This window comes from Durio zibethinus, chromosome 6, assembly GCF_047325235.1.
Source record: "Durio zibethinus cultivar Kanyao isolate XHJ-2024 chromosome 6, ASM4732523v1, whole genome shotgun sequence".
Lineage (NCBI taxonomy): Eukaryota > Viridiplantae > Streptophyta > Magnoliopsida > Malvales > Malvaceae > Durio > Durio zibethinus.
The window spans coordinates 30,423,567-30,451,260 of record NC_143167.1 but is presented as its reverse complement, the minus strand read 5'-3'; the positions used below and the strand labels follow the sequence as shown (position 1 = coordinate 30,451,260).

The 27,694-nt window shown below is 31.0% G+C and overlaps 3 protein-coding genes and 1 non-coding gene across 6 annotated transcripts; 3 read left to right on the top strand and 1 right to left on the bottom strand.

Moving 5' to 3' along the window:
- Positions 1-7,143: 7,143 nt before the first annotated feature.
- LOC111286091 (class V chitinase CHIT5a-like) lies at positions 7,144-9,265 on the top strand. Its single transcript, XM_022875882.2, has 2 exons — positions 7,144-8,672; positions 8,807-9,265. The coding sequence occupies exons 1-2, from the start codon at positions 7,388-7,390 to the stop codon at positions 8,836-8,838; spliced, it is 1,317 nt and encodes a 438-aa protein (XP_022731617.2). The 5' UTR covers positions 7,144-7,387; the 3' UTR covers positions 8,839-9,265.
- A 5,084-nt stretch (positions 9,266-14,349) lies between these two features.
- RR10 (response regulator 10) lies at positions 14,350-19,682 on the top strand. Of its 3 annotated transcripts, none has more exons than XM_022876384.2 (6): positions 14,350-14,739; positions 15,222-15,374; positions 15,722-16,114; positions 16,468-16,544; positions 16,628-17,710; positions 19,325-19,682. In XM_022876384.2, the coding sequence occupies exons 1-6, from the start codon at positions 14,610-14,612 to the stop codon at positions 19,394-19,396; spliced, it is 1,908 nt and encodes a 635-aa protein (XP_022732119.2). In that variant the 5' UTR covers positions 14,350-14,609; the 3' UTR covers positions 19,397-19,682. The 3 variants fall into 3 exon arrangements, with proteins under 3 accessions (XP_022732119.2, XP_089618881.1, XP_089618882.1); XM_089762755.1 differs by having other exon boundaries at positions 14,398-14,739; positions 15,761-16,114; XM_089762756.1 differs by having other exon boundaries at positions 14,613-14,731.
- Positions 19,683-19,782: 100 nt separating this feature from the next.
- LOC111286436 (HXXXD-type acyl-transferase family protein) lies at positions 19,783-22,731 on the bottom strand. Its single transcript, XM_022876385.2, has 3 exons — positions 22,077-22,731; positions 20,997-21,461; positions 19,783-20,545 (listed from the first exon to the last, which is right to left on the bottom strand). The coding sequence occupies exons 1-3, from the start codon at positions 22,578-22,580 to the stop codon at positions 20,048-20,050; spliced, it is 1,467 nt and encodes a 488-aa protein (XP_022732120.1). The 5' UTR covers positions 22,581-22,731; the 3' UTR covers positions 19,783-20,047.
- Positions 22,732-26,298: 3,567 nt separating this feature from the next.
- On the top strand, positions 26,299-26,454 carry LOC149518559 (5.8S ribosomal RNA). The gene has a single exon (XR_016343369.1). It is a non-coding gene; the product is annotated as a 5.8S ribosomal RNA (ribosomal RNA).
- The last annotated feature ends 1,240 nt before the right edge of the window (positions 26,455-27,694 follow it).

The following is a 27,694-nucleotide window of genomic DNA, read 5'->3' as shown; positions in this document are numbered from 1 at the left end:
AATTTATAGGTGCTGTGAGTGTGCTAATATTTTCCTATGTGTAACCAACTTTGAAACCCAAACTAGATTTTTTGTAAATCAAAATTTATCTTTTTAATAAACTTTAAACTTGTTTTTATAGTATTATTAAAAAGATAAAATTTGGGGTGGCTAATTATACCATGAAAAAGATTGGTGATGACTCTTCTTATTTTTTTATTTCTAAAATCTTTTCTTCTAACAATCCCAAAACTATTATGACAATATTGAATTATTCTCACTACTCCTCAAAAATTATCTCATCGCACTAGTTTCTCTAAAGCCACTAAAATCTCCTTATCCTAAATGGCTTGATGCTGAGGCTTGGTGTGATTATCACTTTGGAAATACAAGCCATTCAACAAAAAATTACCTTGCTTTCAAACATAGGTACAAGCTTTAATCACACTTGGTGCGTTGAGTTTTAGGGATAAAAGAAAGCCCAAGATTGTTAAGAGGTTATTGCCTAATCATAGTGGCTGAAAAACTTATCCATGGCAGTACTAGAATTTTAAAACTGAAAAATAAGACAAGGCAATAGATTTTAGAATTTTTTCTATAATGTTTGTGGATATTTTTGTTAGAACAATTTTTAATTTTTAATTAAAGATTTTTTTTCTTCTCTTTTTTATTATGTGATAGAATTTAATCTATGCATCTATTCATTCATATATAATTTTTTTTGCATAAATTCACAGTAAACATCATCCTAATTCATAGTTATGGTAATAAGATTTAAAAACCTAATCATCAAGGTAATCTCCTTGCCATTTATGGAGCCAAAACAACATAATCAAATTGACAAAATGGAGAATGCTCAAGATGAAATGAAAAAAGATTTGGCCCAGATAATAAAAATGCTAAAAAATTTGAATAAAGAGAAAAAAAAATGAAAAAAGCCAATATACAAGCATCTCAAGGTGCATAATCATAACTAACACCACCTTTTGGGGCATACTCTTATTCCAAAATACCTTTAACAATTTCACCAATTTTAGTTTTTGATTATTTTGAAAAGTTAGCAAAATTGAATTAAAGTTTATTTGAAACAATAGAAGATTCAGATGTTCAAAAGAAAATGAATCTTATAGAAGAGAGGCTTTTAGCTATTGAAAGAATAGATTTTTATGGATCTATAGATGCATTGGAGCTTTGCTTGGTGCCAGATGTGATTGTTATGCCCAAGTTTAAGGTTTCAAAATTTAAGAAATTTGATGGGACTAAATACTCGATGACCCATATTATCATGTATTATAGAAAGATGGCTGTCCATGCCCGTGATGACAAACTTTTGATTCATGTATTTCAAGATAGTCTTACGAGATCTGTTACTAGGTGGTATGTTCAGTTGGACAAAACTCGAATCATTTTATGAAAAAAAAATTGGCTAGAGCATTCATAACTCAGTACAAGCACATTGTAGAGTTAGCCCTATATCGATTGTCTCTACATAATATGGAAAAAAAAAGGAGTTGAGAGTTTTAAAGAATATATTCAAATGAGGAAGGATATTGCTGTCTAAGTTCAATATCTTTTAACGTAAAATGAAATTACAATATTGCTTGTCAACACTTTTAAAACTCCATACTATAAAAAAATGATAAAAAATGTAATAAAAAATTTTACTAACATGGTCATATTAAGAGAGACAATAGAGAATGTCAATAAAAGTGTAAAGCTTAAAAAGAATGATACAGCTGGCGTAAAGGATATGGGTGTATCGAGAATGAAAAGAAAAGGTATTCAAGCTACGATTTATGAAAGAAAACAGGTTGGAGGCTTTACCCCATACCATCTTCATCAACTCTATTACCCTACCATAAATAATTTTTATCAAAATTCTTATTTTTACCAATTAACTCAATAATCAGGTCTTCACATAAATCATTATCCCTAATCTGCTGCTCGACCATTGAATAGTAAAAAAAGATCAACAAAATAATCTGTAAAAAATCTCAATTCTAATTTTTGATCTTTTACCTCTACTAGTAAAGTTTCAATACCTTACCCCAATATTTTTTAAAGCAATTTTGAATCCATCAACCAAGAGTTATGATCTAAATGGTAAATATGATTGTCACATGAGGGTAATTGGGCATTTGATTGAGAAATACAGACAATTGAAAGAAAGGATTGAAAATCTCATCTATAATGGCACTTTGACTTAAGAGCTTTTTAAGCAATGAAAAGTTACTTTATCATAGGTTGATTATTCTTTATATATTGATTTCTCAAACATGAAGTCATTGGTTTTTGATGAGTTTGGGTTCCTACAAATGCATGTGAAAAAAAATCTAAAAAATTTTTTTTAGTGATTACCATTTAAGCATCTTAAGCCATTTTTCTTAACATTTTATTCTTTTTAATTGGAAAATTAAAAACCTTGAGAATTTCTAAGGATAAAAGTTATAGAACTTCACCCAATTTGACCATGGTAAACCTTAAAAATTATTGATCTTTATTTAGGCTATGAGTAATATAATGGTCGATTAATTTGTAAATCTTTTAAGGCATTTTCCTAATTTTTTTGGATTTTGATGATTTAATAATATTAAGGTTATTTTAAACACTTCACCAACTAAATTTCTTAAGCCATATTTTCTTAATTTGTTTAGTATTTTGGCTTGTCTTGCATTCATATTCTTTTTCAATCCTTCAATAAATGATCTTTTGTGCTCACTTTAGGGCAATTTTATTAAAAAAGCCAAATTTACTTGATATCTTAAATAACCATTTTAATCATTCTGATTGATGAACATTCAGATGGCTTTGTTATCAAAATGCATGAGTTGTAAAAAAAGGCAAAAAAAAAAAATTGATTATGAAATCATGCGTGTGGGTCATTCAAATGACCTAAAGTCGATCAAAAAATAAATTGTCTCCTGAGAAATGTTTTTCAATAGGTATCAATATTTCAAATAAAAAATGACCATCTTTGAAATTTTTTTCACAAAAAAAAATATCTATTTGCTACCTCTTTTGAGTTTAGTGATTATTTTTTCTAAATGAACCTTAACCAAGGATCACCATTCAAATTTAAAGGCAAGTTTAAAAGAAAAGGATCTCATCAAGATGACGTATGATCTTGTGTTAAAGGTTAGAAAATAATGTCTTACGTTAAGGAGTAAGCTTGAAATAAGATAAGTTTCAAAATTTTTGAACTCATGCGAAAAAAAAAAAAGTGAAAAGGCATATTTTGAAATAAAAAAGATGTCTCTGAAAAAGAAATAATCTTTGATTTGATCATCTATAAAAATATTTTTGGGCATATTTATCATTTCTTTCAAAATCCTAAACCTCTGTCTATGTTACGTCTTTTAAAAAGCCTATTTTGATTAGTTATGGATATCTAAATTGAGGAGTTGTTCTTTGGGAAATCACCATCGCTTTGTGATTTTTGATGAACTTTGAATGCTTAAATGCTTGATGGAATATATAAAAAAAAAAGAATATGAAAAAAGAATAAAGCTCTAAGGTGAAAACCTGAAAGGATAATCTAGAGCAATATTGAAACTCTGAAAGTAGCTCATAACTTTTCATATAACACCAAGGAGACTTTTCTTTAAAAGCCCCAATAGATTGATCTCACTATGAAGATTCCTTCTAAAATTTAAGCATTTTTCCTTTTTCAAACCTAAAATTTTGAGCCTGATATAGTTGCTCTTGACATTTATTAAAATACTATATATCAAGAACTGAAAGATGTGCCAAAATATATTGCACTTTAAAAGACTATTTTCAATTGTGAGCCTATATGAAAAGATGTTTCTATTCTCATTCAGTGGCCAAATTCCTTTGGTAATTAAGATCCTTCATGATGTGCTAAACCATTATATCCTTTTGGAAAGACCAAAATTATGATTGATCATTTTTATTTTAGATAGTAATTACCAATTTTTAGGAGATTCGATACATGCAAAAGAGAATTGTGTGGGGCAATTTTCATTGCTATTCTTGGAAAGTTTTAAGAAATATTCAAAATGTATTGAATCTTAATACTCATGATGGGAGATAGATGAATACTATAAGAAACCTTTATGGGGTAAAAAAATGCCAAATGCGAGGGATCGATATTGAAATAACTCACTAGATGAGAAAAATGATTTTCAAGAATGAGAATGTTGAGAATGTTTGCTTTAGTGCGTGAAAGAACTTGTTAACTAATTCAGAAGCTATGTTATGGAAAAATGGAAGGAAAAAAAGTTTCGAGAATCTTATTACCACAATTAAGGACATTTGGTATAGAATTCATGCATTGCATTCATTATATTTCATGTGTTGTTATTTTTCAAGGGAAAGAGATATCGACTTAAAAATTCATTGCATTTTATACATTGCATCATTGCATCATATCAATTTTATATGTTGCATTCTTATTTTTCAGGGAAAATAGATGTTAACTTAAATTTTTTATAAAAAAAATAAAATTTTGATTAAACAAAATTTTTCCTAAAGATATATTTGTTAAAACTTTTGAGATTAGTCTTAAAAACCTTCGAGTAATTCTTCCTAAAACCTCCGCGTACATATTTAAAACTATTAAATTTTTTTAAAGTCCTACAGGATAGATCTATAAGACTTCTAGGTAGTGTCTTAAAAACCTCTAGATATCCATTTTTTGTAAAAGTGGTTGAACATTTATTTTAGATAAGCTTTTTCAAAGTTTGATTTATATGACCTTTGGATGTGATCTCTAAGTCCCTTGGGCAAGAATAGTAAATCTTTTGAGTCGAATCTATTTTAGAATCGAGATTAGTAAGACTTCCAAGTGTAATCTCTAAGTCTTTCGAGTAAAATTTTTAAGTCTTACAAGCTAAAAAGTCAAGATTTGTAAGATATTCGGGCATAATCTCTAAGTCTTTCGAGCTAACTTTATTTTAGAATCAAGATTTGTAACACCTCCGATCATAATCTCTAATACCTCTTGGTGTAGTCTCCAAATCTTTCGAGCATGGTTTTTTAAAATTTTTAGGTACCTTTTTTTTAAAAAAAGTTATGTAGCCTTTATTTAAAGGAACATTTTTCAATGAATGATTTGAAAAACCTTTAAACTTAATCTTCAAGTTCTTTGGACGCGATCTATAAGACCTTTCGGCATGATTGTCAAAATTTTTGGGTGCCATCCTTAATTTTTTAAAAAAGTTATGTGTCTTCATTTTTGAATAATTTTTTTAAAAAATAGAAGTCAAATAATTTAGGCCAGGATGTAATAGGTATCCATATCTTTACACAATTCTTGTTTCATAAAAACTGTGCAAAAAGGGACAGTTGTAAACATCTTATTTAGTTTGAGACTCAAATCAATTATGCTCAGATTTGATCTAAGCCTAATTGTCCAATTTTCTGTATTTTTTTATATTTAATATTTTTATATTTTTATTTATGTTTTTTTATGTTTTAGTTTTTTATTTATCTGATTTAAATTTTTATCATAAATCAATAGTTATCCATATCTTTACACAATTCTTGTTTCACAAAAACTGTGCAAAGATGGACAGTTGTAAACATCCTATTTAGTTTGAGACTCAAATCAATTGTGCTCAGATTTGATCTAAGCCTAATTGTCCAATTTTTTGCATTTTTTTATATTTTTATTTATGTTTTAGTTTTTTATTTATCTGATTTAAATTTTTATCATAAATCATGTTAATGAAATTTGTGGAGTAATTTGAGCAATAATTAAGAAAGATCTCGACAATTAAGATTAAAGCATGATCTTTTCAAATATTAAAGGAAAATTGGAATGAAATCAAATCAGAGAATCAAAGTCAGATTTAATTTGAGAAATTTTTAAAGATTCTGAAAATGAAAAAAAAAATTAAGATAATTTCAAAATTAATTAAACTGATTTTTAAAGAGAATAAAAAATTAATTCAAAGCATAATAAGATTTGTAATTATTTCTATTCAATGCAAATCCCTAAAATTCCTAGCAGAAGACCTTATATAAACACCAATCAACCACACACAAAAGAGAGGAAAAAAAAAAAAGAAATCGCACCAGGAAATGGATGAGTAGCAATCTATACTTAAGCTATTTGGTTGAAATTGGTGGTAAAGCTCTTTGGTTGAAATTGGTGACTATCTGTCACTACAAAGTAAAAAATACTTCCACCTAAGCGTGTCTCCAACCATTAAGGTAATATTTTCATTTTGTTTATTTATATAATTATTCATTTATTTCACTTTTTTTATGTATGTTTAAAATAAAATTTAAAGATTGTGAGTTTTAAATTATAAATTTTTTATTTCATGGATTTAGAAATTTTAAATTCTATCAAACTATTTGAGAATTTTATAATTAAATTTTTTTAAAAAAATAATAATAATAATAAAATTTTCAATCATATCAAATTATTGAAGAATTTAAATCTTGAATTAAATCTTATCAAACTATTATAGTACTTATTGAATTTTTTAAAAATAATAATAATAAAATTTTCAATTCTACCAAACTATTGGATGATTTAAATATTGAATTGGATCTTAACAAACTAGTAGAAAGTTTAATAAATTTTCTTAAAATAAATTTCAGACATAAGTTTACAATAAAATCTCACTAAATTATTGAAAGATCTGCATCAAAGTAAATCTTATCAAATTATTAGAAGATTTTACTAATTATTTCTTTAAATAAAATTTAAATGAATATGATGATAGAGTCTTTTTAAAATGGAACACTAATCTTCATGAATATTCATAAGGTAGAAAAATTATCTTAAATTACTATTAAACTATCAAAGTAATCTAGAATTAATTTTTGATAATTAAATTATTTGACAAATTATAAAAATATTTTTAAGTTTTAATAACTTAAAATAAAATTGGTATCATTTTTTAGATGAACGTTGTGAGGATGCTATAACTTTTTTCATGTGTAATTATTTTTTTGAATTTAAATATGATTTCATAGACTAAAATTTATTATTTAAATATTCTTAATTTAAATTTAAATTTTTTTTAAATATAATAAATTCGACTAAATAATCAATCATATTCAAATAAAAAAATTAGTGTTGACTTTTAAAATTTATGTTGGTAGCTAAGTTTTGGCTCTATCTTTTTATAGTTGTATGATTGATTTAAAGCTAAAAAAACCTATGTTGCCGTTCCATATGTCTTCCCATCCGGCTCAACTTCCTTCTCTTCTTCCTAAATTTGGCTGCTTCTGTTTGATCACTTATTCCCATGAATTTCGTTCTAACCACTTCAAGACAGCATAAACATTAAACAGAACCTTCCAAATCCAATAGCAATGCAACATCGAATATTGTCGATATTTCCATAGTTCATGCACCCTTTAAATTCGTCCGTTCAAGGTCAAATCAAATTCCCTTTCCAGTACTGTCTCCTGGCTCAAATCCTGAATCATGGCTAGCCTGAAATCTGTGGCTTTTTTGTTTCTCGTCATGATTTGCAAATTTGTCAAATTTTCTGAACCTTTCTCTGCAGCAATTCACCCAAAATTTTTAGCGCCGGCCCCAGATTTTTCTCCACCAATATCCGTTTCCCCTACCTGTAGTCCTGTTCCTTACTCGCCAGAACCCTCTACACCTCCCTACCTGCCAAGTCCAAGTCCAAGTCCAGCTCCAAGTCCAACTTCTTACCCGCCGGTGCCTGCAGCTTCTCCAATTCCTCAAGGAATCAAAGCTGCTTATTGGCCATCATTTGATTCCTTTCCAGCTTCCTCCATTGACACTTCGTTTTTCACCCATATTTATTACGCCTTCCTGTTGCCCGAACCTAACACTTTCAAACTCAACATTACCCTATTGGACCAACAAAAGTTATTTGAATTCAGGATTGGGCTAAGCGCCAAAAACCCACCCATTCAGACTATACTTTCCATAGGAGGAGGCGGGAATGACCCGGATGTATTTGCTCAAATGGCAAGTACCCAAGAAACCCGTGGGGCTTTCATTAATTCCACTATCGAAGTGGCTCGAACATACGAATTTAATGGTGTTGACTTAGACTGGGAGTTCCCTGCAACTGTCAACGACATGGCAAATCTTGTGTCGCTGTTCAAGGAATGGAGAAAAGCACTCAAAATTGAAGCCAAAACTAGTGGAAAACCACGTTTGCTTTTAACTTCTGCTGTGTATTACTCTCCAGAGTTCACTAGTTATGGCTTGTCTCGATCTTATCCAGCCCATGCTGTAGCCAAATATTTAGATTGGGCTAGTCCAATGTGTTATGATTATCATGGAAAATGGGATAATTTCACTGGGATACATTCAGCTCTGTATGATCCCAATGGTACTATTAGCAGTAGCTATGGAATTGGGTCTTGGATTCGGGCTGGGGTGCCGCCCAAAAAGTTGGTGATGGGGTTGGCATCATATGGGCATACATGGACGCTCAAGGATCCGAATATTAATGGAATTGGGGCACCAGCAATTGGTGTGGGACCTGGAGATGAAGATGGGCTCTATAATTATTATGCCATCGTTGATTTTAACAACAAGAATAATGCTACAGTCAAGTTTGATTCGACAACTGTGTCCTACTATTCATACGTTGGAGACTCCTGGATTGGGTACGATGAAGTTGGGTCCATTAAACTGAAGGTTCGGTTTGCAAGGTTTAAGGGCTTGGCTGGATATTTCTTTTGGGCTCTTGGTTATGATAAGGATTGGGCTCTCTCAAAACAAGGTATGAATTACTTGATTTCACGAGTCACGACTTAATTGCAAGAAAATAAAAGAAATAATTAATCTGGAAATCTTGATATACTAAAGAGGTTTTTGACTAACGTGTGTTCAATTCTGTTTGTTGACAATTGGCAGCTGCAAGGGAATGGGATTACAATAAACATTGAGCAAAACCATTCGTTGCATCTTCATCAGCATTTATGAACTCTAGTTGTTCATTCAATAATAATAATTATTATTATCATTAAACATGAATGCTGTAGGATCTCATTTATTTGCAAACTGCCCAAAGTTGCTTTTATGTAACTTTTACATTTGATAAAGAGAAAAAAAATTATTGGTTAAATCAACAATTAGATTATGCCAACATTTGTGCATTTTATTATAATTGATTTATAATCCACGTGTTTTACAGAGAAATCCCTCTTTCTTCAAATAAAAAATGATTATGCCACTACGTATACTGTTTCGTGCTGTGGTTGATGCTCTACATAATCACCTACAATTGATGAATCCTACGTACTTTCTAGTAAAAATATAATTAATTGGAGAGGACTGAGGAGTTACAACTAAACAAGTAATATATGTCAAGAAAATTGATTTGAAATTACCATGCATTCCAAGCCACCTAATGTTTGGACAACCCAAACAGATAATAAATTATTGCCTTTCACCTATGTATCCAATATAAACCATGGATTGGTGAAATTGTTACTATTAACATTCTAGTACATGGAATTCTCCTTATAGTAACCAATGCTAGAAAAGGGGTTTTACCCTTTATGTTAAAAAGGATTTTATGGAATTTAAAGAGACAAGAAATTATATATTGATTAGATAATTTGAGGATTGTTGAGGAAGAAAATTTAATATTTATTGTTTTTTATATTTGAAATTATCACAAATTAATTTTTTATTATTAAAATTAACATATCAATATTCTATCAACATATCACACTATTATTAATAATACTTAAAATTTAAATTAACTATAATAATCTTTTCCTTTTACATTCAAAAGGAAGTGGAAATTTTAAAATGGTGTGGATTAAAAAATTAGGTATCTGTTTTGAAGGTAGGGTCATGCATTTTTTAAATATTTCAAGCTTTTTGTTAGCTAGCTATTTACCTAACTTTTTTATTTGTCAATATAAAAAATAAAAGCAAAAATCTGATGTTGTTCTGCCTTATCATGTACTTATTATGACAAGGAATTATAAGAAAATTTGTATGGTTTTTTTTTTTTATTCTATTCTAAATTTATAATTATTATTTACGGAAAAATTTTCTCCAAATTCTTCTGCTTAGCTAGTAATAAATGGGATATTAGTGAAAATTAATAACCTCCGATATGTTTTCATTTATTCTCTCAAATCAATATTCATTGAAAAGTCTTCAAGTTTGAGTTAATTGAGAGAAAAAGTTTTTATTGCCTTTGGGATAGATACACGGATACTAGTTTTCGAATGAATTTCACATAATTAAGAATCAGTTGCAGAAGCATTTTATCTTATTCATTGAAAAGAAGAAAAACGATCATAATTGTATAGTGCAGCACTGCAACCACCTGTCCCATGTGTAAGTGTTTCTATTAATTGGGAAAAAGGGTAAGTTACTCTTGATCTAATAAGTTCTATCCTTGGGAATGATACCATTTCATTAGAAAGCCTGGAAGCAGTCAATTTTAATGACTGGAAACAGTAAATTTTATTTATTTTTTGACTCAATTGAGGAAGGGAAAGGAGTGTATTGATTTATAATTTATCTCTAAATTTTTTTTCTATTTTAAGGCTTCAAACTTTAATGCGAGTTTTTATAATTAACTAAATCTTTTATTATACATATATTTTGAAACTTACTTCCTAAATTTAAGTTTAGTAAGTTAAATTAAATAAAAGATATTTGAATTTTAAATTCAGTAACCTTCATGATTTTTATTACATTTGGAATTTTTTTCCAAATCCATTAATATGTCAATGCGCTGTTAAAATTTGAACAAGATAGAGACATAATTTGCCGCATATATATAATAAATATTATCTAATTTTTTACTATTATAATAACATTTGATTTGAAGAACTTATTCGATAAATATAAAAAAAAAAAGAGTTATTATCATAATTTTTAGTTGAATGTAATTGGTAAACTAAATTTGAATTTCATTTCATTCAAATATATTATTCTATTATTTTTTTTCATTGGTGATCATGTCATTGATTGTTAGTCTACTAGTGTTTTCTTCCATCGAATGTATTATTTAATTACATTTGAATACATGAATCGAAAAGAAATAGAAAAAGGAAGAGGCATTTGTAAAGGATTTTCAAAAGTTCCAATGTATTTGATTGGGATATGGTAAATAATTAAAAGGAAATGCATTTAACTAAATAATTAAGATGTTAATTAAAGGTAAGGATTCAAATCTTATCAAATTAATTAAATAATAAATAAATTATACAAAACCAATTAAATAATAAATAAATTGTACAAAACTAGCTCAAATCCACTTTAATTAACTTAAAATTTGATTGGTTTGATGTTCATTCGATTTTATAATCTTTCGAATCAAACAAACCATCCATTTAACTGATCTAGTCAGCCAACACGAGTTTACTACAATGTTTAATGAACCCACAAGCTCAAAAGTTTCATGTTCGAGAACCCTGGATTTATTATATCCATAAGCCCAAATGTTAAGGAATCACCAAAATCATTGTATGTATGGCCGTTTGGACCCCTAATCCATGCTGATAAGTACTGCAGCTCTTTTATTTTTTTTTCCAATAAAGGTAAACCCTTGCCCAAATTGGAATTGGCCCAATCTCCCGACTATTGTTAATTAGCGGGCGCATAATTCACCTTTCCTCTCTTCCCACTCTAATATTCAGTAATTAAAAAAAAAAAAAGGCAGCCATGTTTTATGATAGTAGTGGAAAAAGAAGATTGTAGGAAGCCACTCAACCTGTTTTAATATTGTGGGCATATATCCCTTATGGAAGACAGCAATGACTGAACTTCAGCATGCATTAAACCATTTTATCAAGTATTTAAGGTCAGCTTTCTTCACCCTTGTACCCTTAAAATCATGGCAAAGAAAAAACTCATGCGAGCAAGGAATCTCAAAGATTTTGCTCCCAACATGAATCTTCCATATAAATATATATTATAGTAGAGTATGGACTATTTTATAGTTTTGTTGCAGAGAGATAATAGAACACACTGGCTTCCTGATATCATGCAAATTGTGGGAACCCATTTGAATATGGGATAATCATAAAAAAAACTCATTGGAGGTCCTCCAAGATGTGGATGGCTCCAATTCCAAGGGACAAAATTAAGTTATCATGAATAATGAACGCAAAAAAAAATAAAAAAAAAGTAAGCAGAAACATAAAATATAAAGTTAGATTGATCTGTCAACGGTTGCATAATTGTTAACATAATGTTAAACTTTTAATTTTTAATGATTACAATTCGAATACAAAAAGAATGTTATATGAATCCATTTTTTGGGAGAAGGAAAAAGACGGGGTTCGAAGATGAGCCAAGTACAGTTAACCAAACTAGAAGAGTTGTTCATTGTTCCAAAGCTTTTTGGGTATGTGCTGGCTCGAATGTCAATTATTGAATGAATTCAAGTTCGGACAATATATAACAATCACTGAACACACATTTAGAACCAAAATCTAATCTATTGTTTTGATTAATGATAAATAAATAAATTTATTTATTTTTTATCATATTTTCAATACAAATTTTATATATACATAATGTTATTTCTTTACTTAATAATTGATTTACGAGATAAATGTGTATGAATTTTTAATAAAATATTGAGATGTTTTTGTTTGGATTTATAAAGAGATATTCAAACTTGATCCAAAAATTACAGTGCATCATCTAACTATTAAGAAGGTATTTAACCATTCAAGTAAGACCTAAAAATTAATGACTCTTTGATAAAATCTGATTGATGGATTAGTGAAAGTGTCTTTTGTCTTAGCCACTTTGGACTAATTCTACAAACTTTATAAGCAAAAGGAAAAAAAGGGTTGATGAAAGATTGATTAAGATGTAAAATTATCTGATTGCGGTTGGCTGATTGGAGTTGAAGGTTGTTCAATTAATTGTGAAGGGCTAAAGAGATAAACCCCTCTTAACATAGAAAAAATACATCACATCACCAAAAACCAAAAGAAAAGACTACGGCATTCTCTTCCAATCTGGAATCCACATTATCCTATAGTCATCTCCATTAATTGGCACACATGAAACAGTGGGCATTCATGCAACAGCTGGACACTAAAGGGAAAAGAAAGTATAGGAAGAAGCTTTCAAATATGGATGAAGAAATTGTTGTAAGAGATTAACCTAAGAAAAAACCCATTGAGGTCTACATTTGATATTTTTGCATGGATAATGATAGACATTTTGTCAATATTACTATTATTATAACTGCCTTTTAGAAATTGACTTTTTTTTAATAAAATAAATTACAATTTAAAAATAAAAATTAATTTAAATTTTATTAAATATTATTTTTAAAGTAATTATATTTAACTCATTTCAAATTTCGATCGTTACTCATTTGTTACGATGTTAACATTTATCGAGGGAGCTTTATCTTTAGGTTTTTTTAGGCTCTAAAATTAAATGACTTTTAAGGCCTTAAAAAGCAGAGCACTTTATAAAGGCCAAAGTGAATATCGTTAGATTAATAATTAGGATTAGATAAGAAAAAAGTTGAAATGACAGCCTTATACTTTTGCAATGGTTGGCCACAAAGAATGCCTATCTCGCCTGTCCGTCCCATGCTTCCTGCCATTGTGCTCCCATCACAAGAAACCAAACCAAAGTCCCTTATTTTGTGGTGAAAAAGAATCATTAGTAATGGTTTTTTTTTTTTAAATACTAATTTAAGTAGAATTCAAAACATAAGAAATATATATTATAGAACAATGATATTATAATTATTTTAAGAATTTTTTTATACTTATTATTTATTTTGGAAGAAGCAAATTCTATAAAAGACAATTTCCTTATTTAATGACTACATATGTTTTAATTTATGATAAAAGTCCAAATTTTAAATAAAAATAGTGTTGGCATATTATGATAAATAATTAGATGCTCTAAATTAAGGCATATATATTTTTAAAAAAATCATAAAACAGATGATAAATATCAAATTTTAAATTTTTTAAATATAATTTTTTAAAAGTGATTATATGAATTTTTTTGATTAAATTTGAATTTAACATATATATATGTATATATTTTATATTGGAGGATGATGGATTAATTTTATAATCTTATAAAGGGAAATTAACACACAATTTCATGTATTAAGCAAAATTTTAAAAAGACCATAGAAATTTATCATGAATCATGAAATACCATGAAGATGTGAAGAATTGATGCAATTAATTTTGAGCTAATGGAAAATTTTTTTAAATACTTCATATAAGATTTAATTGCTAGGTTCCAAGTTTAAATAAATTCTTCGTTTTGAAAATTAAGATTATCAAGTTTGCTTGAAATGAAAATTCTAATTCCCAAATTTCCCACTGGGTAAAAATCATTCAACCAAAAATGGTAATAAAATCTGTTTCAGTCGAATGCAGCTTTCACGGACAATTACCATAGTTAGCTTAGATTCCATATTCTTTTTATCCTTCACTCTCTCTTTCTCTCTCTCTCTCAGCTCTGTTTTTAAATATTAAATGCAAAATCTTTTTCCTCTTACCAATCACGTTCCTTAATCACTTCCTCTCTCTTTCTCTCTCCTTCTAAAATCACTTGTTAATTACAACTCTAAACTCGTCCCTCTTTTTTCTCTCTGTCTCAAATTTCTCCCATATTTAGTTTCTGGGCTTTGTCCAAAACCTCGAAACAGAGTGTTTAATATTGCTAAAAAGAAAAAAAAAATTGTAAGAAGATGACAGTTGAGCGAGTAATCAGTGAAACAAAGGATCAGTTTCCAATTGGCATGAGAGTTTTGGCCGTTGACGACGACCCTACTTGCCTTTTGCTGCTCGACACTCTTCTTCGTCGATGCCAGTACAATGGTTTTTTTTTTTTTTTTTTTTTTTTTCGAGTTTATAGAAATGAGTTATTGGTTTTGTGCTTTTCTGTTTAGTATTTGTAGTTGTTTTGGTTGTTGGTGTTGGTTGGTTTCCTTTAAGGTGAAATCTTTGTGAACTTTGGGGACTTCATTCATCGCATTTGCATTGTAAAAATCTAAAGAAAGATATCGTTTTTTTTTGTTTCTCTTCGTTTTGCATATAGTTCTTAGATTCGATTCTTTTTTTTTTTTTTTTGGGAAATGAGATTTTGTTCATGATTTGGTGATTTTGTGTTATTTAATCTCCAATAAATCACGCCTTTGGATAATTTTGCCATTTTGGACTCTTTTTTCTAAGAATCCTATTTCAATCTTTTAATTTGCTATTGTTCGTATATTGATTCAGTCGACTGTATTTGTGGATTTTGGATCTTTGAAAATGTTAAAAAGATGGTTCATTTAGTGTGAAAATTGTGCATTTTGCAGTTACCACAACAAGTCAGGCTATCACAGCATTAAAGTTGTTGAGAGGAAACAAGAACAAGTTTGACTTGGTTATCAGCGATGTCCATATGCCCGACATGGATGGTTTTAAGTTACTTGAGCTTGTGGGGCTTGAGATGGACCTGCCTGTCATAAGTAAGATAGTAATAATAATACTTTTTTCTCTTTGCTTTTTTGGCTTTTAAATAATTCTTTTGACATTTTTATTAAATTTTAACATTTGAGACAAATTGTTTATCCATAAATTCCAGTTTTTGAAGGACTTTCGATACAGCCTTCATCATTTTGGTTATCCCATGCAAAAAAGGAAAAATTTTCAGAAAATTTGGATTTTGGATCGTTTTTCTTTGATTTAACATTTGCCAAATCAAAGTTGATTACAAAGCTGATACTTCATGAACTTGCTTTCTTCCAATTTATGTTAAAGTTGTAGGAACAATTGGATTTTTATTGTAAATAATGATATGATAAAATGCGTTCAGTGTTGTCTGCAAATGGTGATACCAAGCTTGTGATGAAAGGGATTACTCATGGAGCTTGTGATTACTTGCTGAAACCTGTTCGAATTGAAGAGCTACAAAATATATGGCAACATGTAGTCAGGAGAAAGAAATTTGACCAAAATGACTGGTATAATTCTGGCAGCCAAGACAAGCCTCATATGGGTAGTGGTGAGGCTGCAGGTATAGGAAAAGTTGATCAGAATGGGAAGCTCAACAAAAAGCGAAAGGACCAGAATGAAGATGAGGATGAGGAGTGTGATGAGAATGGCCATGATAATGAGGATCCATCAACCCAAAAGAAACCTCGTGTTGTTTGGTCAGTGGAGCTGCATCGCAAGTTTGTTGCAGCGGTTAATCAATTGGGCATTGACAGTATGCTCTCAACTTCTCAGCTTTGGCTACGTATATGGCATATCTATTACTACTGTTTTTTTGTTGACTCACATGTCTATCCCTCATTTTTAATGTGTAATAACTCTTATTATTATTGTTTCTGCTATTATCCAAGAATATTCTGATTTGAGATGATATTTGACCTGTTGAATCCTGCATTATAAATTTCTACTCTTAACATATATTATTGATATTTCACCAATCAATTCTTGGGTTAAAGAATGTTCCTGTTGGTGAAAGTTCAGTTCTTGCTGGTTTATTGTTTAATTTTGTGGTGAATCTATTTATGCATGAAGCTTTCAGTTTTAACTTTTTATGTGGTTGTAATGCAGAGGCTGTACCTAAAAAGATCCTAGAATTGATGAATGTTGAAAAGCTTACCCGAGAAAATGTTGCCAGCCATCTCCAGGCATTAATTCTTAACTTGCCTGCCATAGTTACTACAATCCAGAACTTACCATGAAGCTAACTATCTCATTTTTGTGGTTGCAGAAATTTAGGCTTTACCTGAAAAGAATCAGCTGTGTGGCAAACCAGCAAGCTAATATGGTGGCAGCCTTGGGCAGTGCAGATTCTACCTATTTACGGATGGGGTCTCTGAATGGACTTGGGGATTTCCATAGATTGGCTGGATCTGATCAGCTTCCCAATGCAGGCTTTAGATCTTTCCCACCTAGTGGGGTGCTTGGAAGATTGAATACACCTGCTGGACTAGGTATTCATGGCCTTCCTTCTCCAGGAATGATTCAATTAAGTCATGTCCAAAACTCGGGCAATGCTGGTAATGATCAGAGCAAGTTGCAGTCTTTCGTAATTCCTGGAAACCATAATGCTAACATTCTACAAGGAATGCCAATGTCATTAGAACTTGATCAACTGCAAAATAACAAGGGTGTTAGACACATTGGAGAGCTGCCAACTGCTGATAATACAACTGTTTTCCCTGTTTCTGGCAGTTTAATAGATGCAAGAGTAGCTGGTTGCTCCAATAATCCACTTCTTGGTGTCACAAGTAACTCCTTGATGTTAGAAGGAAGCTCTCACCAGGCCATTCTGCATGCTACTAATTTGAGAGACAGTGTTTCTACAATGGTTTTCCAAAATGGGAATACTTTATCTGACTTTAATTGTATAGCTCCTGCTTCCAATCAATTGCGGGATTCAAAATCAAATTTACAAGGCCAAGCATCCCTAATCAGCTGTAATGCAGGGCCAATAATCAGAAGTGATCCTCAAGAATGGAATGCCCCCAGAAAAGATGCCCCTTACCAATCAAATATTATGTGTTGTTCTATAAACTCTTCAATCCCTGTTAATGGTGCTATGGTTCAGTTGGGCCAGTGCTTGGACCAAAATAACCCAGTTTTCCATAGAAATATGGACCTGGATTCTATTGGACCGCCTAATTTTGTTGATCCCTTATCCATCAAGCATAATAAAGGTGAAAGCTCAGCCATGGAACCATTAGTTATTGACAAGGAAGGGTATCTTATAGTCCAACAAAGGCCACAGGGAAGTTACATTCCTGATAACATTGGCCCCTTGGGAGATCTGGCAAGTGCAATTATGAAACAGGTAAGACTATTCATATCTTTTTTTGCTACTAATTTCTTCTTTGGTTGGTATTTAAATTATATTTCTTAGTTTCAGCCATCAAATTAGTTTCAGCTAATTTTTCTTAGTACCTGCTAAAGGTAGAGGATATGGATGCAATCTGAAAGGAGAATTTTTTGGCAAATAAGCGAGTGATTTGTACATCTTACATATGGACACCAATTGAAAGACTTAGCATACCAAAGCATGCTCTACCAATGTAGTGAAATAGCTTTAGGACTTATTAGCATTCATTTTAGCCTAGAGTGTGTTTTCTTCTGGTACATCAGCTTGGGGTTCAAATGGCTTGAGAGACCTTGAATCTTCTTCTATCATCTACGTAGGATGCCAAGTATTGATGGACATTAATTCTATACTAAGATTAAATATGGGTGAATAAATACAGAAGATCTCTTCTAATAAAATATTTCTTAAACCGAGAGCTGATCCTTTCCTTAAATTCAGAAGCAATCCTCAGCAAATGAGCTTCTATCATTTAACTTTAGATGTAGACAGTGAATTTTGCAAGGTCTATATTTCTAGTACCTAGCTTGCATGTATTTGAACATATAAAAATTGGATGGACAGGTATCATTTAAATTGCATAGGACATGCAAACCAAAAAGCAACCCAAACATGATTAAAATAATTTGTTTATCACTATGTGCTTATCGTGTTGTGGCGCAGATCTTTTCCATTATGCATATTATATTCTCTACAAACTATGGTAGGAAAGGATTTTTGTAGTTATTGCTCCTAAAAAGAATAGATTTGGCCCTTCTTAAGGAATAAGGACACTCAAAATAATTTGGAATATCTACTCTATTGAGGGAATTGTTGTTGCTACAATGATGGGCAAGCCAATGTTGACTTCATGTTTATTATGGCTGATATAGAGTTTACTCCAGGGATATTTCTTGAATTTAAACATGGTCCAACTTTTCACCAAGTGTCCAACTAGCCTGCCAGAATAGGACACTGTGTCATTTACTGGTCTTATCAGGTTCCTCCCTATCCTTCTAATTCTGTTGCCCGTCTGCGCATGGCTAAAGTACATTAAGTGTACTCTAAATCGATTCTAGGGTCAGTACATCCTGGTCATTGATCTGATTGGAGAGAGAGTCTATAACGTTGACATTACTTTTATGGACTTGGATTAACCGTCATGGTCTTAAACAAATTAGATTTAGGCATGAGAAGTTTTTAAATGAGTCCTAAAACTCACATGCTGCTTTCTTCCTCCTGTAATATAATTATGTTTTCTTAATCTCTATGCCATTAGCTATATAGTTACTCAAAATGTCTGTCATGGTTTAACTTTTCCACTTTATTCCACCAATAATGTTGGAGCATAGGATTCTTGGATTGAAAATTTCCTGATAAATTCTCTCATTTTCTTTTTTATCAAGATATCTATAAACTAGATGCAGCCTGAAGAACTTGATGTTTACTAACTTTTAGTAGTTGATGTATATCTCTTGTTTGCTGTTGAATATTGATGCATCAATAACAATAACTTTGTTGGACGTAGGCTTAAATTTGATCTGACCATTTTAACCATAATTGTGACAGTGGGTATCGTTGTTTATGATGCAGGACCAAGATAAAGGGAAACCAGCAGATGGCGATTTTGGATGCAATGCTTATTCTCTCAGGAATTGCATCTGAGATTAGAATGTAGCTACAAACAGCAAAAGAAGGATCTGCGTTGCAAGCGTTGCTCTTCTTGATAGTTTTGCCTCGTGTAACACTGATAACAAATATATCTATTATCTTGTTTCTGCCTTTATCAACCTTTTCTCTGTTCTTGTTTTTTCCTGGCGACTTGCAGTTTTTATTCTGTCAAAAACATCTTAAGAGCTCAGTTTTTCTCGCTGATTGAGATGATCAACTTCTCCAGCTAAGGCCTGTACGATATTTTATAATGAATAAATATTAATTGCTCGGGGCCCAACTATGCAGTATGGAAATTATATAATGTTTGCTTAATATCTACAAGCAATATTTCATAATTAAATTGGATTCGGATTCATCAGGACCCCACGCTGAAAGCTAAAAATGGGCTTTGCTTCTTGAAGAAAAGCGTAGCCCAATATTCTGATGGCAGAAGAAATAAGTCAAGATTATTTCTTGCGAAACTTCTTCAAATGTTATGTTGTATAAGAAATTTTGGACAACAGTCTTGGAAATATCATTATCACAAATATCATTCCCATATATAGTAATACTGGTAATCCTAAGTTAGTCACCACCCTCTACCCACTTTCAATTGTTAAGATGTAATAAAGGCTGCAGGAACTTATTGCAGGCTGTGGGAACTTATTGCATACTGGTGAGAAAGTAATGAGAGAAAGCATTCAGGGATTGAGGAAGTAAACCAATCCTCACATCAATGCCCCTCGAATCACTAGGATTCTGCATGAAATAAGCGACTTGGGGGATTGGAGAGAGCAGTGGAGATGCATAGGCAGCTTCTCCATGTAAAAAATCAATCCTGTGGAATGGCATCCTTGTCCAATCAGAGACTAGTGTCAGCTCATTCATTGGAGGGAGAGTGCCCTGAGGTCCATCTAATGCCTGGTTATATGCAATCACATAGTCGTTGCTGATTGAATTCTTGGCTTCCTTTATCTTCTCGACAGTAGCTTTATGGTTTCCTGCCTCCAGTTCTTCAGCTGTTAAGGCAACAGAGGCTAGTACATAAGCGTTACCACTGAAACCTTTTGGCAGTGGGGGCACCATCTTGTTCCTTATGTCCACAGCAAATTGCAAGCAAACAATTGCTCCCTTCCTTACCCCTAAAGCCCTAGTCCTTGCCTGGAGTGAGAAAAAAATCACTATTTAATCATAAATATATGTGCACATTACCTGCATAAATAGCATATGATCATCTTCATTAGAAATTTGAATTACTTTCTTATCCACTAAGATGGTACTCAACTTTAATTAACACAAAAAATGAGGCCTGCTTGGATTTATATTTCTGGCAAAAGTCCCAGTTGCCACTTTCCTAGAAACTTGAATTCTCAAATTATTGCTTGTGTAGTTGTTTCTGAAACAAAACCCTAAGTTTCCTGCCCACTGCCTAGATGGTACTATTTGATTTGGTCATTCTAGCTATTTTGGCTGCATAGACTCACATGGCAGATTGTATGGGCAAATTTGGTCCACTTATCTTTTTGATGATTTTCATGACGTGCATACAAGAAATGATCCATCAGTTGAAAATTGAAAATTTAGTAGGCAGTTAATTAAGGAATTAATTTACCTTCCATAAGTGAGCTGCAAGCAGCTCAAAGGATGAACATGAAAGGCTACCTCTATCACCAAAGACCTTCCTTTTTAAGCTTTCTATCATTGCACCACTCAGGTGGAATGTTTTGAGAACAAGATTTGAGTTTCCCACGTCAGGAAAATTCCTGGTTCCAAACTTCATATCAGGACCACAATTTTGACCAGCAATAGCCTGTTTTATCAACTGATATAGATGATCTATGGCTGCAGCCCTTTTTGGCGAGCTCCCACTTTCAGGCAATTTTGTAAGCCCCTGATTACCCACCAACAGTGCCCCCCTCTCATGCACAGGTTTGTAAAGCTCGGTGCCTCTCTTTTCTTTCAAAATAGCGGAATTAGAAGCCCATGCATGGAGAAAATCATAGGTGGCCGGTCCATCAAACAAAGAGTGGCTCGCACCAGTACCGATTGAATAGCCTCCACACGCGAACCTTGTAACCTACATCATACAACAAGTTGTTCGTGCTTTGCTTTCATTTTGTTTTGTCCATGTTACAGTGCCCGATAGAAAAAGGTGTTAGCATCAATATGTGACATATGAGTTTGGGATCATTTTTTTATTTTTAAATTAGTAGTAATATTTTGTTGAGAATTATGATGAAGTTGCATTCGATATTATGGTTGCCTAGCACCAAAAGAATGCTAACTCTAAGGCATATATATAAGAAGAAAACGCTAGGCCTGGCTCACTGCCACGGGGTGCTTGTGATCAATAGACTTCTTCAAGAGAAGCAACGTTTGAAACATTAAAGAGTCATTGTTTGATAATTTTGTCTTATAGATTGATGAAACCTAAATTATTAAAAGGGTGACAGGAAAGAAAAATTTACATGGCAACGACCAAAAAGAACAATAATATGAGAAGCTCGTGTGTGTGTGTGTGTGTGTGTATATTCGTATGTATGTATGTATGTATCTATGTACTATGTATGTTTAAGAAATAACTAAAATCATCGCGGCTGGACATCATGGAATTTCATTTCAAGATTTTGTTGTCAGTTAAAGAGAGGCAGAAACAGTCAAAACAGGATTTGTTCTAGAAAAATGTTCTCACCTGAGCAACAACTAAAGGCATCTCCGAGAAGTTCCCCTGAATAACAGGCTTGTAAGCCAAATACTCGAAGAATTCATTGTATTGAGAAAGATCTCCAAGTTCAACGATCTTAGCATTGGTAACTGCCTCAACTAGAACTGCACCATTATTGTTGCACCAAAGATTAAGTTTACCATCACTAGGGTTCAAGCTCAACCTACCTGCAGCTGGATACCAAGTCGAAAGAGTCTCTTCCAACCCAGATTTCAAGCGACTAAAAATTGAATCCAGAGACAAGTTCTGGTAAGCACAAGAAGATTTGTAGAAGAAAACCACGTACATAAGCATCGGACACTGCCTGTCTAAATTGGAAAGATGAAGAATTTGTTGTGGATGCAAGGATTTGGGGACTACGCAAACTGTCCTAGTAACCCGAACAGTTGGAGAACTCTCACCATGTTTAGTGGCCATGGATGTTTCTTTGTTGCTCTCTCTTTTGTTGTGAGAAATAGAAGTGAATGGCATCTACATTTATAAAGAGAAGAGCTTAGATTCCTAGGAGCTAACCTATGTCTCTTAGTGGGATTTATTTTTTATGTTTTGTGGATGGGGAATGGTTTGTAATCCTTGTCTTTGATTAATTAATGCTTTGCATGCTGCCCTTTTTTTTTTTGTGTGTAAGTCCGAGTGTCCGACTGTAATATCTGGCTCGCACTGCCAAGGTGTTGACGGTAACCTACTGCCTGATTATGCTCCAAACTCTCATAAGAACATCAAATGAAGGACCCCAATGTCTATGGGTTGAACCCTTTGTGAAACTCGCTAGAATCTAATCAGCAAACTAGGGTTTCTAGTTGTCATTTCCGTTTGCTGTACTATTCCTTTCAAAGTTTGTGGGCTATGATTCTTTTTAGCGCAATATATATATTCTTTCTAAGTTTGTTTGCGCATACTAATGAGTTAAGAAAATAAGAACTTTTTTTTTTGTAAAAAAATCCATAAATTAGTAAAATTTTTAAGCTTAAAAAAAGGCTAAAAATTTTATGCGTACATGTATGTAAAGCTAATAATGTTGGATTGTTTATAATTTTGTATATTGGGACATTATATTCTTCTCTGCAACAAAAGGACTAGAAGTGGGTACATATATATTGTGTTTTCGGTTGATATCACCATTCATGTATGTATAATCATATGTGAATCATTGTGCAAATAACCGATTAACCATTTTAGCATGAGATCATGGAAAGCAAATCCAGCAGGAAATCCCCACATTCAGTGAGCTTTTGTTTGCTTTGTTGAAATTAGTTCAATGAGATTCTTTTCACTTGCAATATATAAAAATGTTTCAAAGAACAGAAACTTGTATTTTTGTTTGGCTTTAAAGAAAAGTAGAGTAGTTGATTGGAGAGGGAAAGAGAGACGGGTTAAGCCTTGTTGGAAAAACAGGTTGGCATGTCTCAGGAGTCAGGACTCCTGTTTATGGGGGTTGGAAGGTTGCTGTATGTATAGCAAAGCATGCGTGTATACGAAGCCCAGACTTGTCTCTTCTTGTCTCCACTTTCCCAGCACTTGCCCGATTTCCAGGTTTCTTATTCCCTTCCTTTTCTCCTCCTCCTCTCATCCACTCGTTATTTGCAATTTTAATTTGTTTCTAGACTCAATCCTTCTTTTGGTAGAGCCTGCTTCATTTCTATATATCCCACTGCGCATTCAGCCTTCAAAGGAATGTATTCCTTTTCACCCAGTTCTTTCAGTTCCACCTCTATATACATGCATGTGCTTTTCGGAAAACTAGACAGAGAAATATCGTGCTTGCTACTCTTATTGTTATTATGGACTACCAATTAATTTAGACTTCTTTGAACAAAAAACCATGTAATCCTCTTTCTAGTAGTATTACAGTATATATTTACCACGTATAAACCTAGATAGATTGGATTATATTGTCAATGGCGGTTCCTCATTGTAGCCAGAGGACCCCCTAGTTTTTAATTTTTAAAAATCTTTAGTATGTATATATTAATATTAAATAAATTTAAGTTGATTCCCTAAATTAAAATTATTAATTTATTTTTTTGTGATTTTAAATTTTAAATTTATGTATTATTGTAATTTAAAAGGAATTAAAATTATACTGCTATGTGTCTATTTATTGTATATATTCAAAAGTTTTCTTTTATAAATTTTTAAAATCAAGCTAGAGATTTGTAACAAGTTCTAAATCATAACCATGTAAAGTTAACAAAAATCAATTTAACATTTGAGCTTTTTCAACAAGACTCCATATCTCCAACTAAGTATTAAATGTGTTTTTTTTTTTTTTTTTAGCTTATCACAACATCTCTCTACATATCATTTTTAATTTTAATTTTATTTTAAATCTTTATCTCATATTATCTTAAAATCTTTTTTCAACCAAAAAAAAAAAAGAAGATTGGAACCGCTTTATAGAAAGTTAAGAAAAAAAATCATAACTTCTAATTTCAACGTTTTAACTTCATTCTTTTAAAATTATATTTATTTTTTTGTGTTTTGATAAAAATATATTGTTTAATGATTGATTTATTTATATTCTTTTGTTTCAATTTTAAATTTCTAAAAAAAATTCTTAAAAAATAGTGTAATTCGTAATTTTACAATTAATTTATAATTTTATAAATTGATTGTTTTTTATTAATATAAAATGCTATCATTCTAATATTTCTATGTTATAATTTTATAAATTGATTATTTTTTATTAATATATTATTTAGTATTATGTGTGTGAGCGCATATATATAAATCTGATATAAAATATATTATTAAGTAACACCTTCAAATTTATGTGTCAAGATTTGTTACTATATATTATTATCATAGAAAAAAAAAAAACAGTACAATTATTGTTCCATATTGATATATTTCATAATTTCAGACATCCATGCATTTGCTAACCCCTTTACACCTTACATTTATTTCGTGATTCATCATGCACATGGCTTTAATCCATTCTTTCATTGGCTCTGCATTTTGGAGCATGAATGTTAAGCCTTCTGTTCTAGTCGTCTCTTGGCATGCAGCTTTAGGTGCCATTATATGGTTGTTAATAAAAAACGTTTTCCGTTGGTTGTTTTTTGAAATTTTTGTTTTTTTTTTTCAAATAATATTAATATAATTATTAAAATAGTAAAAATTATTTATTATTAAAATTATTAATATTAAAAAATAATTATATTTTAATAATAATATTTAATATTAAAATATTACGTTAATATAAAAAATACTTAAAATAAAACTATTTATTATTCTTTATATTATTTATTAATATATTATAATATTACTTATTAATATATGATTTATTAATATTATATGATTTATTAATATATTATAATATTATTTATTAATATATTATAACATTATTTATTAATATTTTTATTAATATACTATAATATAATATTATTTATTAATATAATATAATTTATAAGTAAAATTATGCTCAAAAGTATTAATAAATAGTTCTACTCATAGACAATTTTTTTCTGAAAAATATCTTTTCCTTTTCAAATTTATAAGATAATTTTTAAAAAAATAGTCTCATTTTTTATTGAACAATAAATTATTTTTAGTTGACCAATCAATTTTTTACTAAACAAACATAAAAATATATGAAAATTAGTTTTTGAAAGTCATTTTCACAAAACAAGCATAGCCTAAAAAGGGATATGAAGGATAATAGAAAGCAGACTCTCTCCCTCACTTCTACTAATCGTCCTTTTCCTCTAGTTTTTTCTTTTTTTTCACCCTTGTAAATTTTTATATTCTCTTCCTTTTATTTGTAATTGATTGTCAATTAGGGTGTTTTTTTTTTTTGTTTTTGTTTTAAACGTCACAATAGACGGTAATTAAATGCAACACTGTTTTAATAATTATGTGTATGTTTAAGATAAATGCCGTGATAAGGTATTGTAGAATATATGAAATTATATAGAAAAATGTATCAATTGTTATGTTTTGTTTAAAAAATATATCATTAGACAAAAATTTAATCTCATTACTAGATTTGCTTTTAAAGAAGATAAGATAGATAAAAAAAAATTTTATTTGTATCAAATGTGAAACTCAAATAATTTTTTTTTTAAATCTTAAAATATCACAGAAAAAAAAGTAAAATTTTGAAACGGAGCTCGCGCACCGTCACCATCCCATTCGTAGTGGGTGCACAGGCGGCATCGCAACTTTTTTTATTATAAAAAATCGAAACGACTCTCAGCAACGGATATCTCAACTCTCGCATCGATAAAAAACGTAATGAAATGCGATACTTGATGTAAATTGCAAAATCTTGTGAATCATCGAGTCTTGAAATGCAAGTTGCGCCCCAAGCCATTAGGCCAAGGGCACGCCTGCCTGAGTGTATGCACTGTTGCCCTCTTCGACCCCCATCCGTTGGGCTCCAGAGGAAGGGGGTGGGCGGAAGATGGCTTCCCACAATCCCGTCGGTCGTGGTTGGCCCAAAAGCGAGTCCTCGGCAACGACAATGCCATGACCGTCGGTGGTAGAGTTCTCGACGTGCCTCGTCCTCGATGACATGAGCTCGTTGTCCACTCGAATCCTGTCGGACCCCCTATATTACTCGGTCAATGCTTGCGTCGTGACCCCAGATCAGGTAAGATTACCTGTTGAGTTTAAACATATCAATAAAAGAAGAAAAAAAAACTTATCAGGATTTCCCTCATAATGAGCTAAAAATTTCAAAATTTTGAATATTATTTGAAATTTGATATTTCTCTAAAGAATCAAATAATCTTGAACTAAACGTGTCATAGTCAAAATTCTAAAAAAAAAAAATTTAGATTCTCTTGAACCATTTTCTAATAATATATTGCTGACTAATAAGCAATTTATACAAAATATTCCCCAACCTCCTTTTGTTGGCTTCTAAATAATTAATTAGTGGTAGAAAACAAAACACTTAGGACGAAAATTGGGTGGGAGCTAGGAAAGCGTAAGAAAGAAAATATTCAGTTCATTGGTTTGCTTGAAAGATTAAGTATGAAAAAGAAAGAAAGAAACACGAAATCATGTTCACCAATGAATATGATATGTTTGAAGGTCAACATGCAAAGATAAAGCTTTTAGTACTAGCCAAGTAGCTGCTCTATGCAACATCAACCATCGATTTGTTGGCATTTTTTTTAAAATAAAAAATAAATTATAAATATTAAAACGTAAATTCTATACTCATTAAATATCATTTTTTAAAAATAATACACATTTATTAGATGTGACTTTTTAAAACAACAGAACTAAAGCAACTAAATTTGATGCAATTAATTTGCTTCTTTTTAAGTGACCCTTGGAAGATATATACAAAGCAGGCCCAAATGTTGGAGTATTAAGTAAGGAGCTTTTGAATTGTTGGATCCATATCGTTCGAAGTTGGATGGTGCCACTATTTAATTTGTTCTCTATCTCTATTCTCTAGAGGCAAAATAAATAAAAAGATATGCACCAGAGAAAGTGGTATTATGTGTGGTTATGTTTTATTATTCCCATAGAATCATATAATTCTAACTATATGAGATAGATGATACGAGGATAGTTCAACTGCATCATCCATTTCTTAAATTTCAACTTGCATTTAATTTTCTAATTTC

What these genes read in the sequence shown, in the direction of transcription:
- LOC111286091 (XM_022875882.2), top strand. Translation starts at nt 7,388, where the DNA reads ATGGCTAGCCTGAAATCTGTGGCTTTTTTGTTTCTCGTCATGATTTGC. An exon ending in TTGGGCTCTCTCAAAACAAG is followed by an intron (nt 8,673 to 8,806) that starts GTATGAATTACT and finishes GACAATTGGCAG; the next exon opens with CTGCAAGGGAATGGGATTAC.
- RR10 (XM_022876384.2), top strand. Translation starts at nt 14,610, where the DNA reads ATGACAGTTGAGCGAGTAATCAGTGAAACAAAGGATCAGTTTCCAATT. An exon ending in TCGTCGATGCCAGTACAATG is followed by an intron (nt 14,740 to 15,221) that starts GTTTTTTTTTTT and finishes TGCATTTTGCAG; the next exon opens with TTACCACAACAAGTCAGGCT. An exon ending in CAAGTGCAATTATGAAACAG is followed by an intron (nt 17,711 to 19,324) that starts GTAAGACTATTC and finishes TTTATGATGCAG; the next exon opens with GACCAAGATAAAGGGAAACC.
- LOC111286436 (XM_022876385.2), bottom strand. Translation starts at nt 22,580, where the DNA reads ATGCCATTCACTTCTATTTCTCACAACAAAAGAGAGAGCAACAAAGAA. An exon ending in TGCCTTTAGTTGTTGCTCAG is followed by an intron (nt 21,462 to 22,076) that starts GTGAGAACATTT and finishes TGTATGATGTAG; the next exon opens with GTTACAAGGTTCGCGTGTGG. An exon ending in TTGCAGCTCACTTATGGAAG is followed by an intron (nt 20,546 to 20,996) that starts GTAAATTAATTC and finishes TTCTCACTCCAG; the next exon opens with GCAAGGACTAGGGCTTTAGG.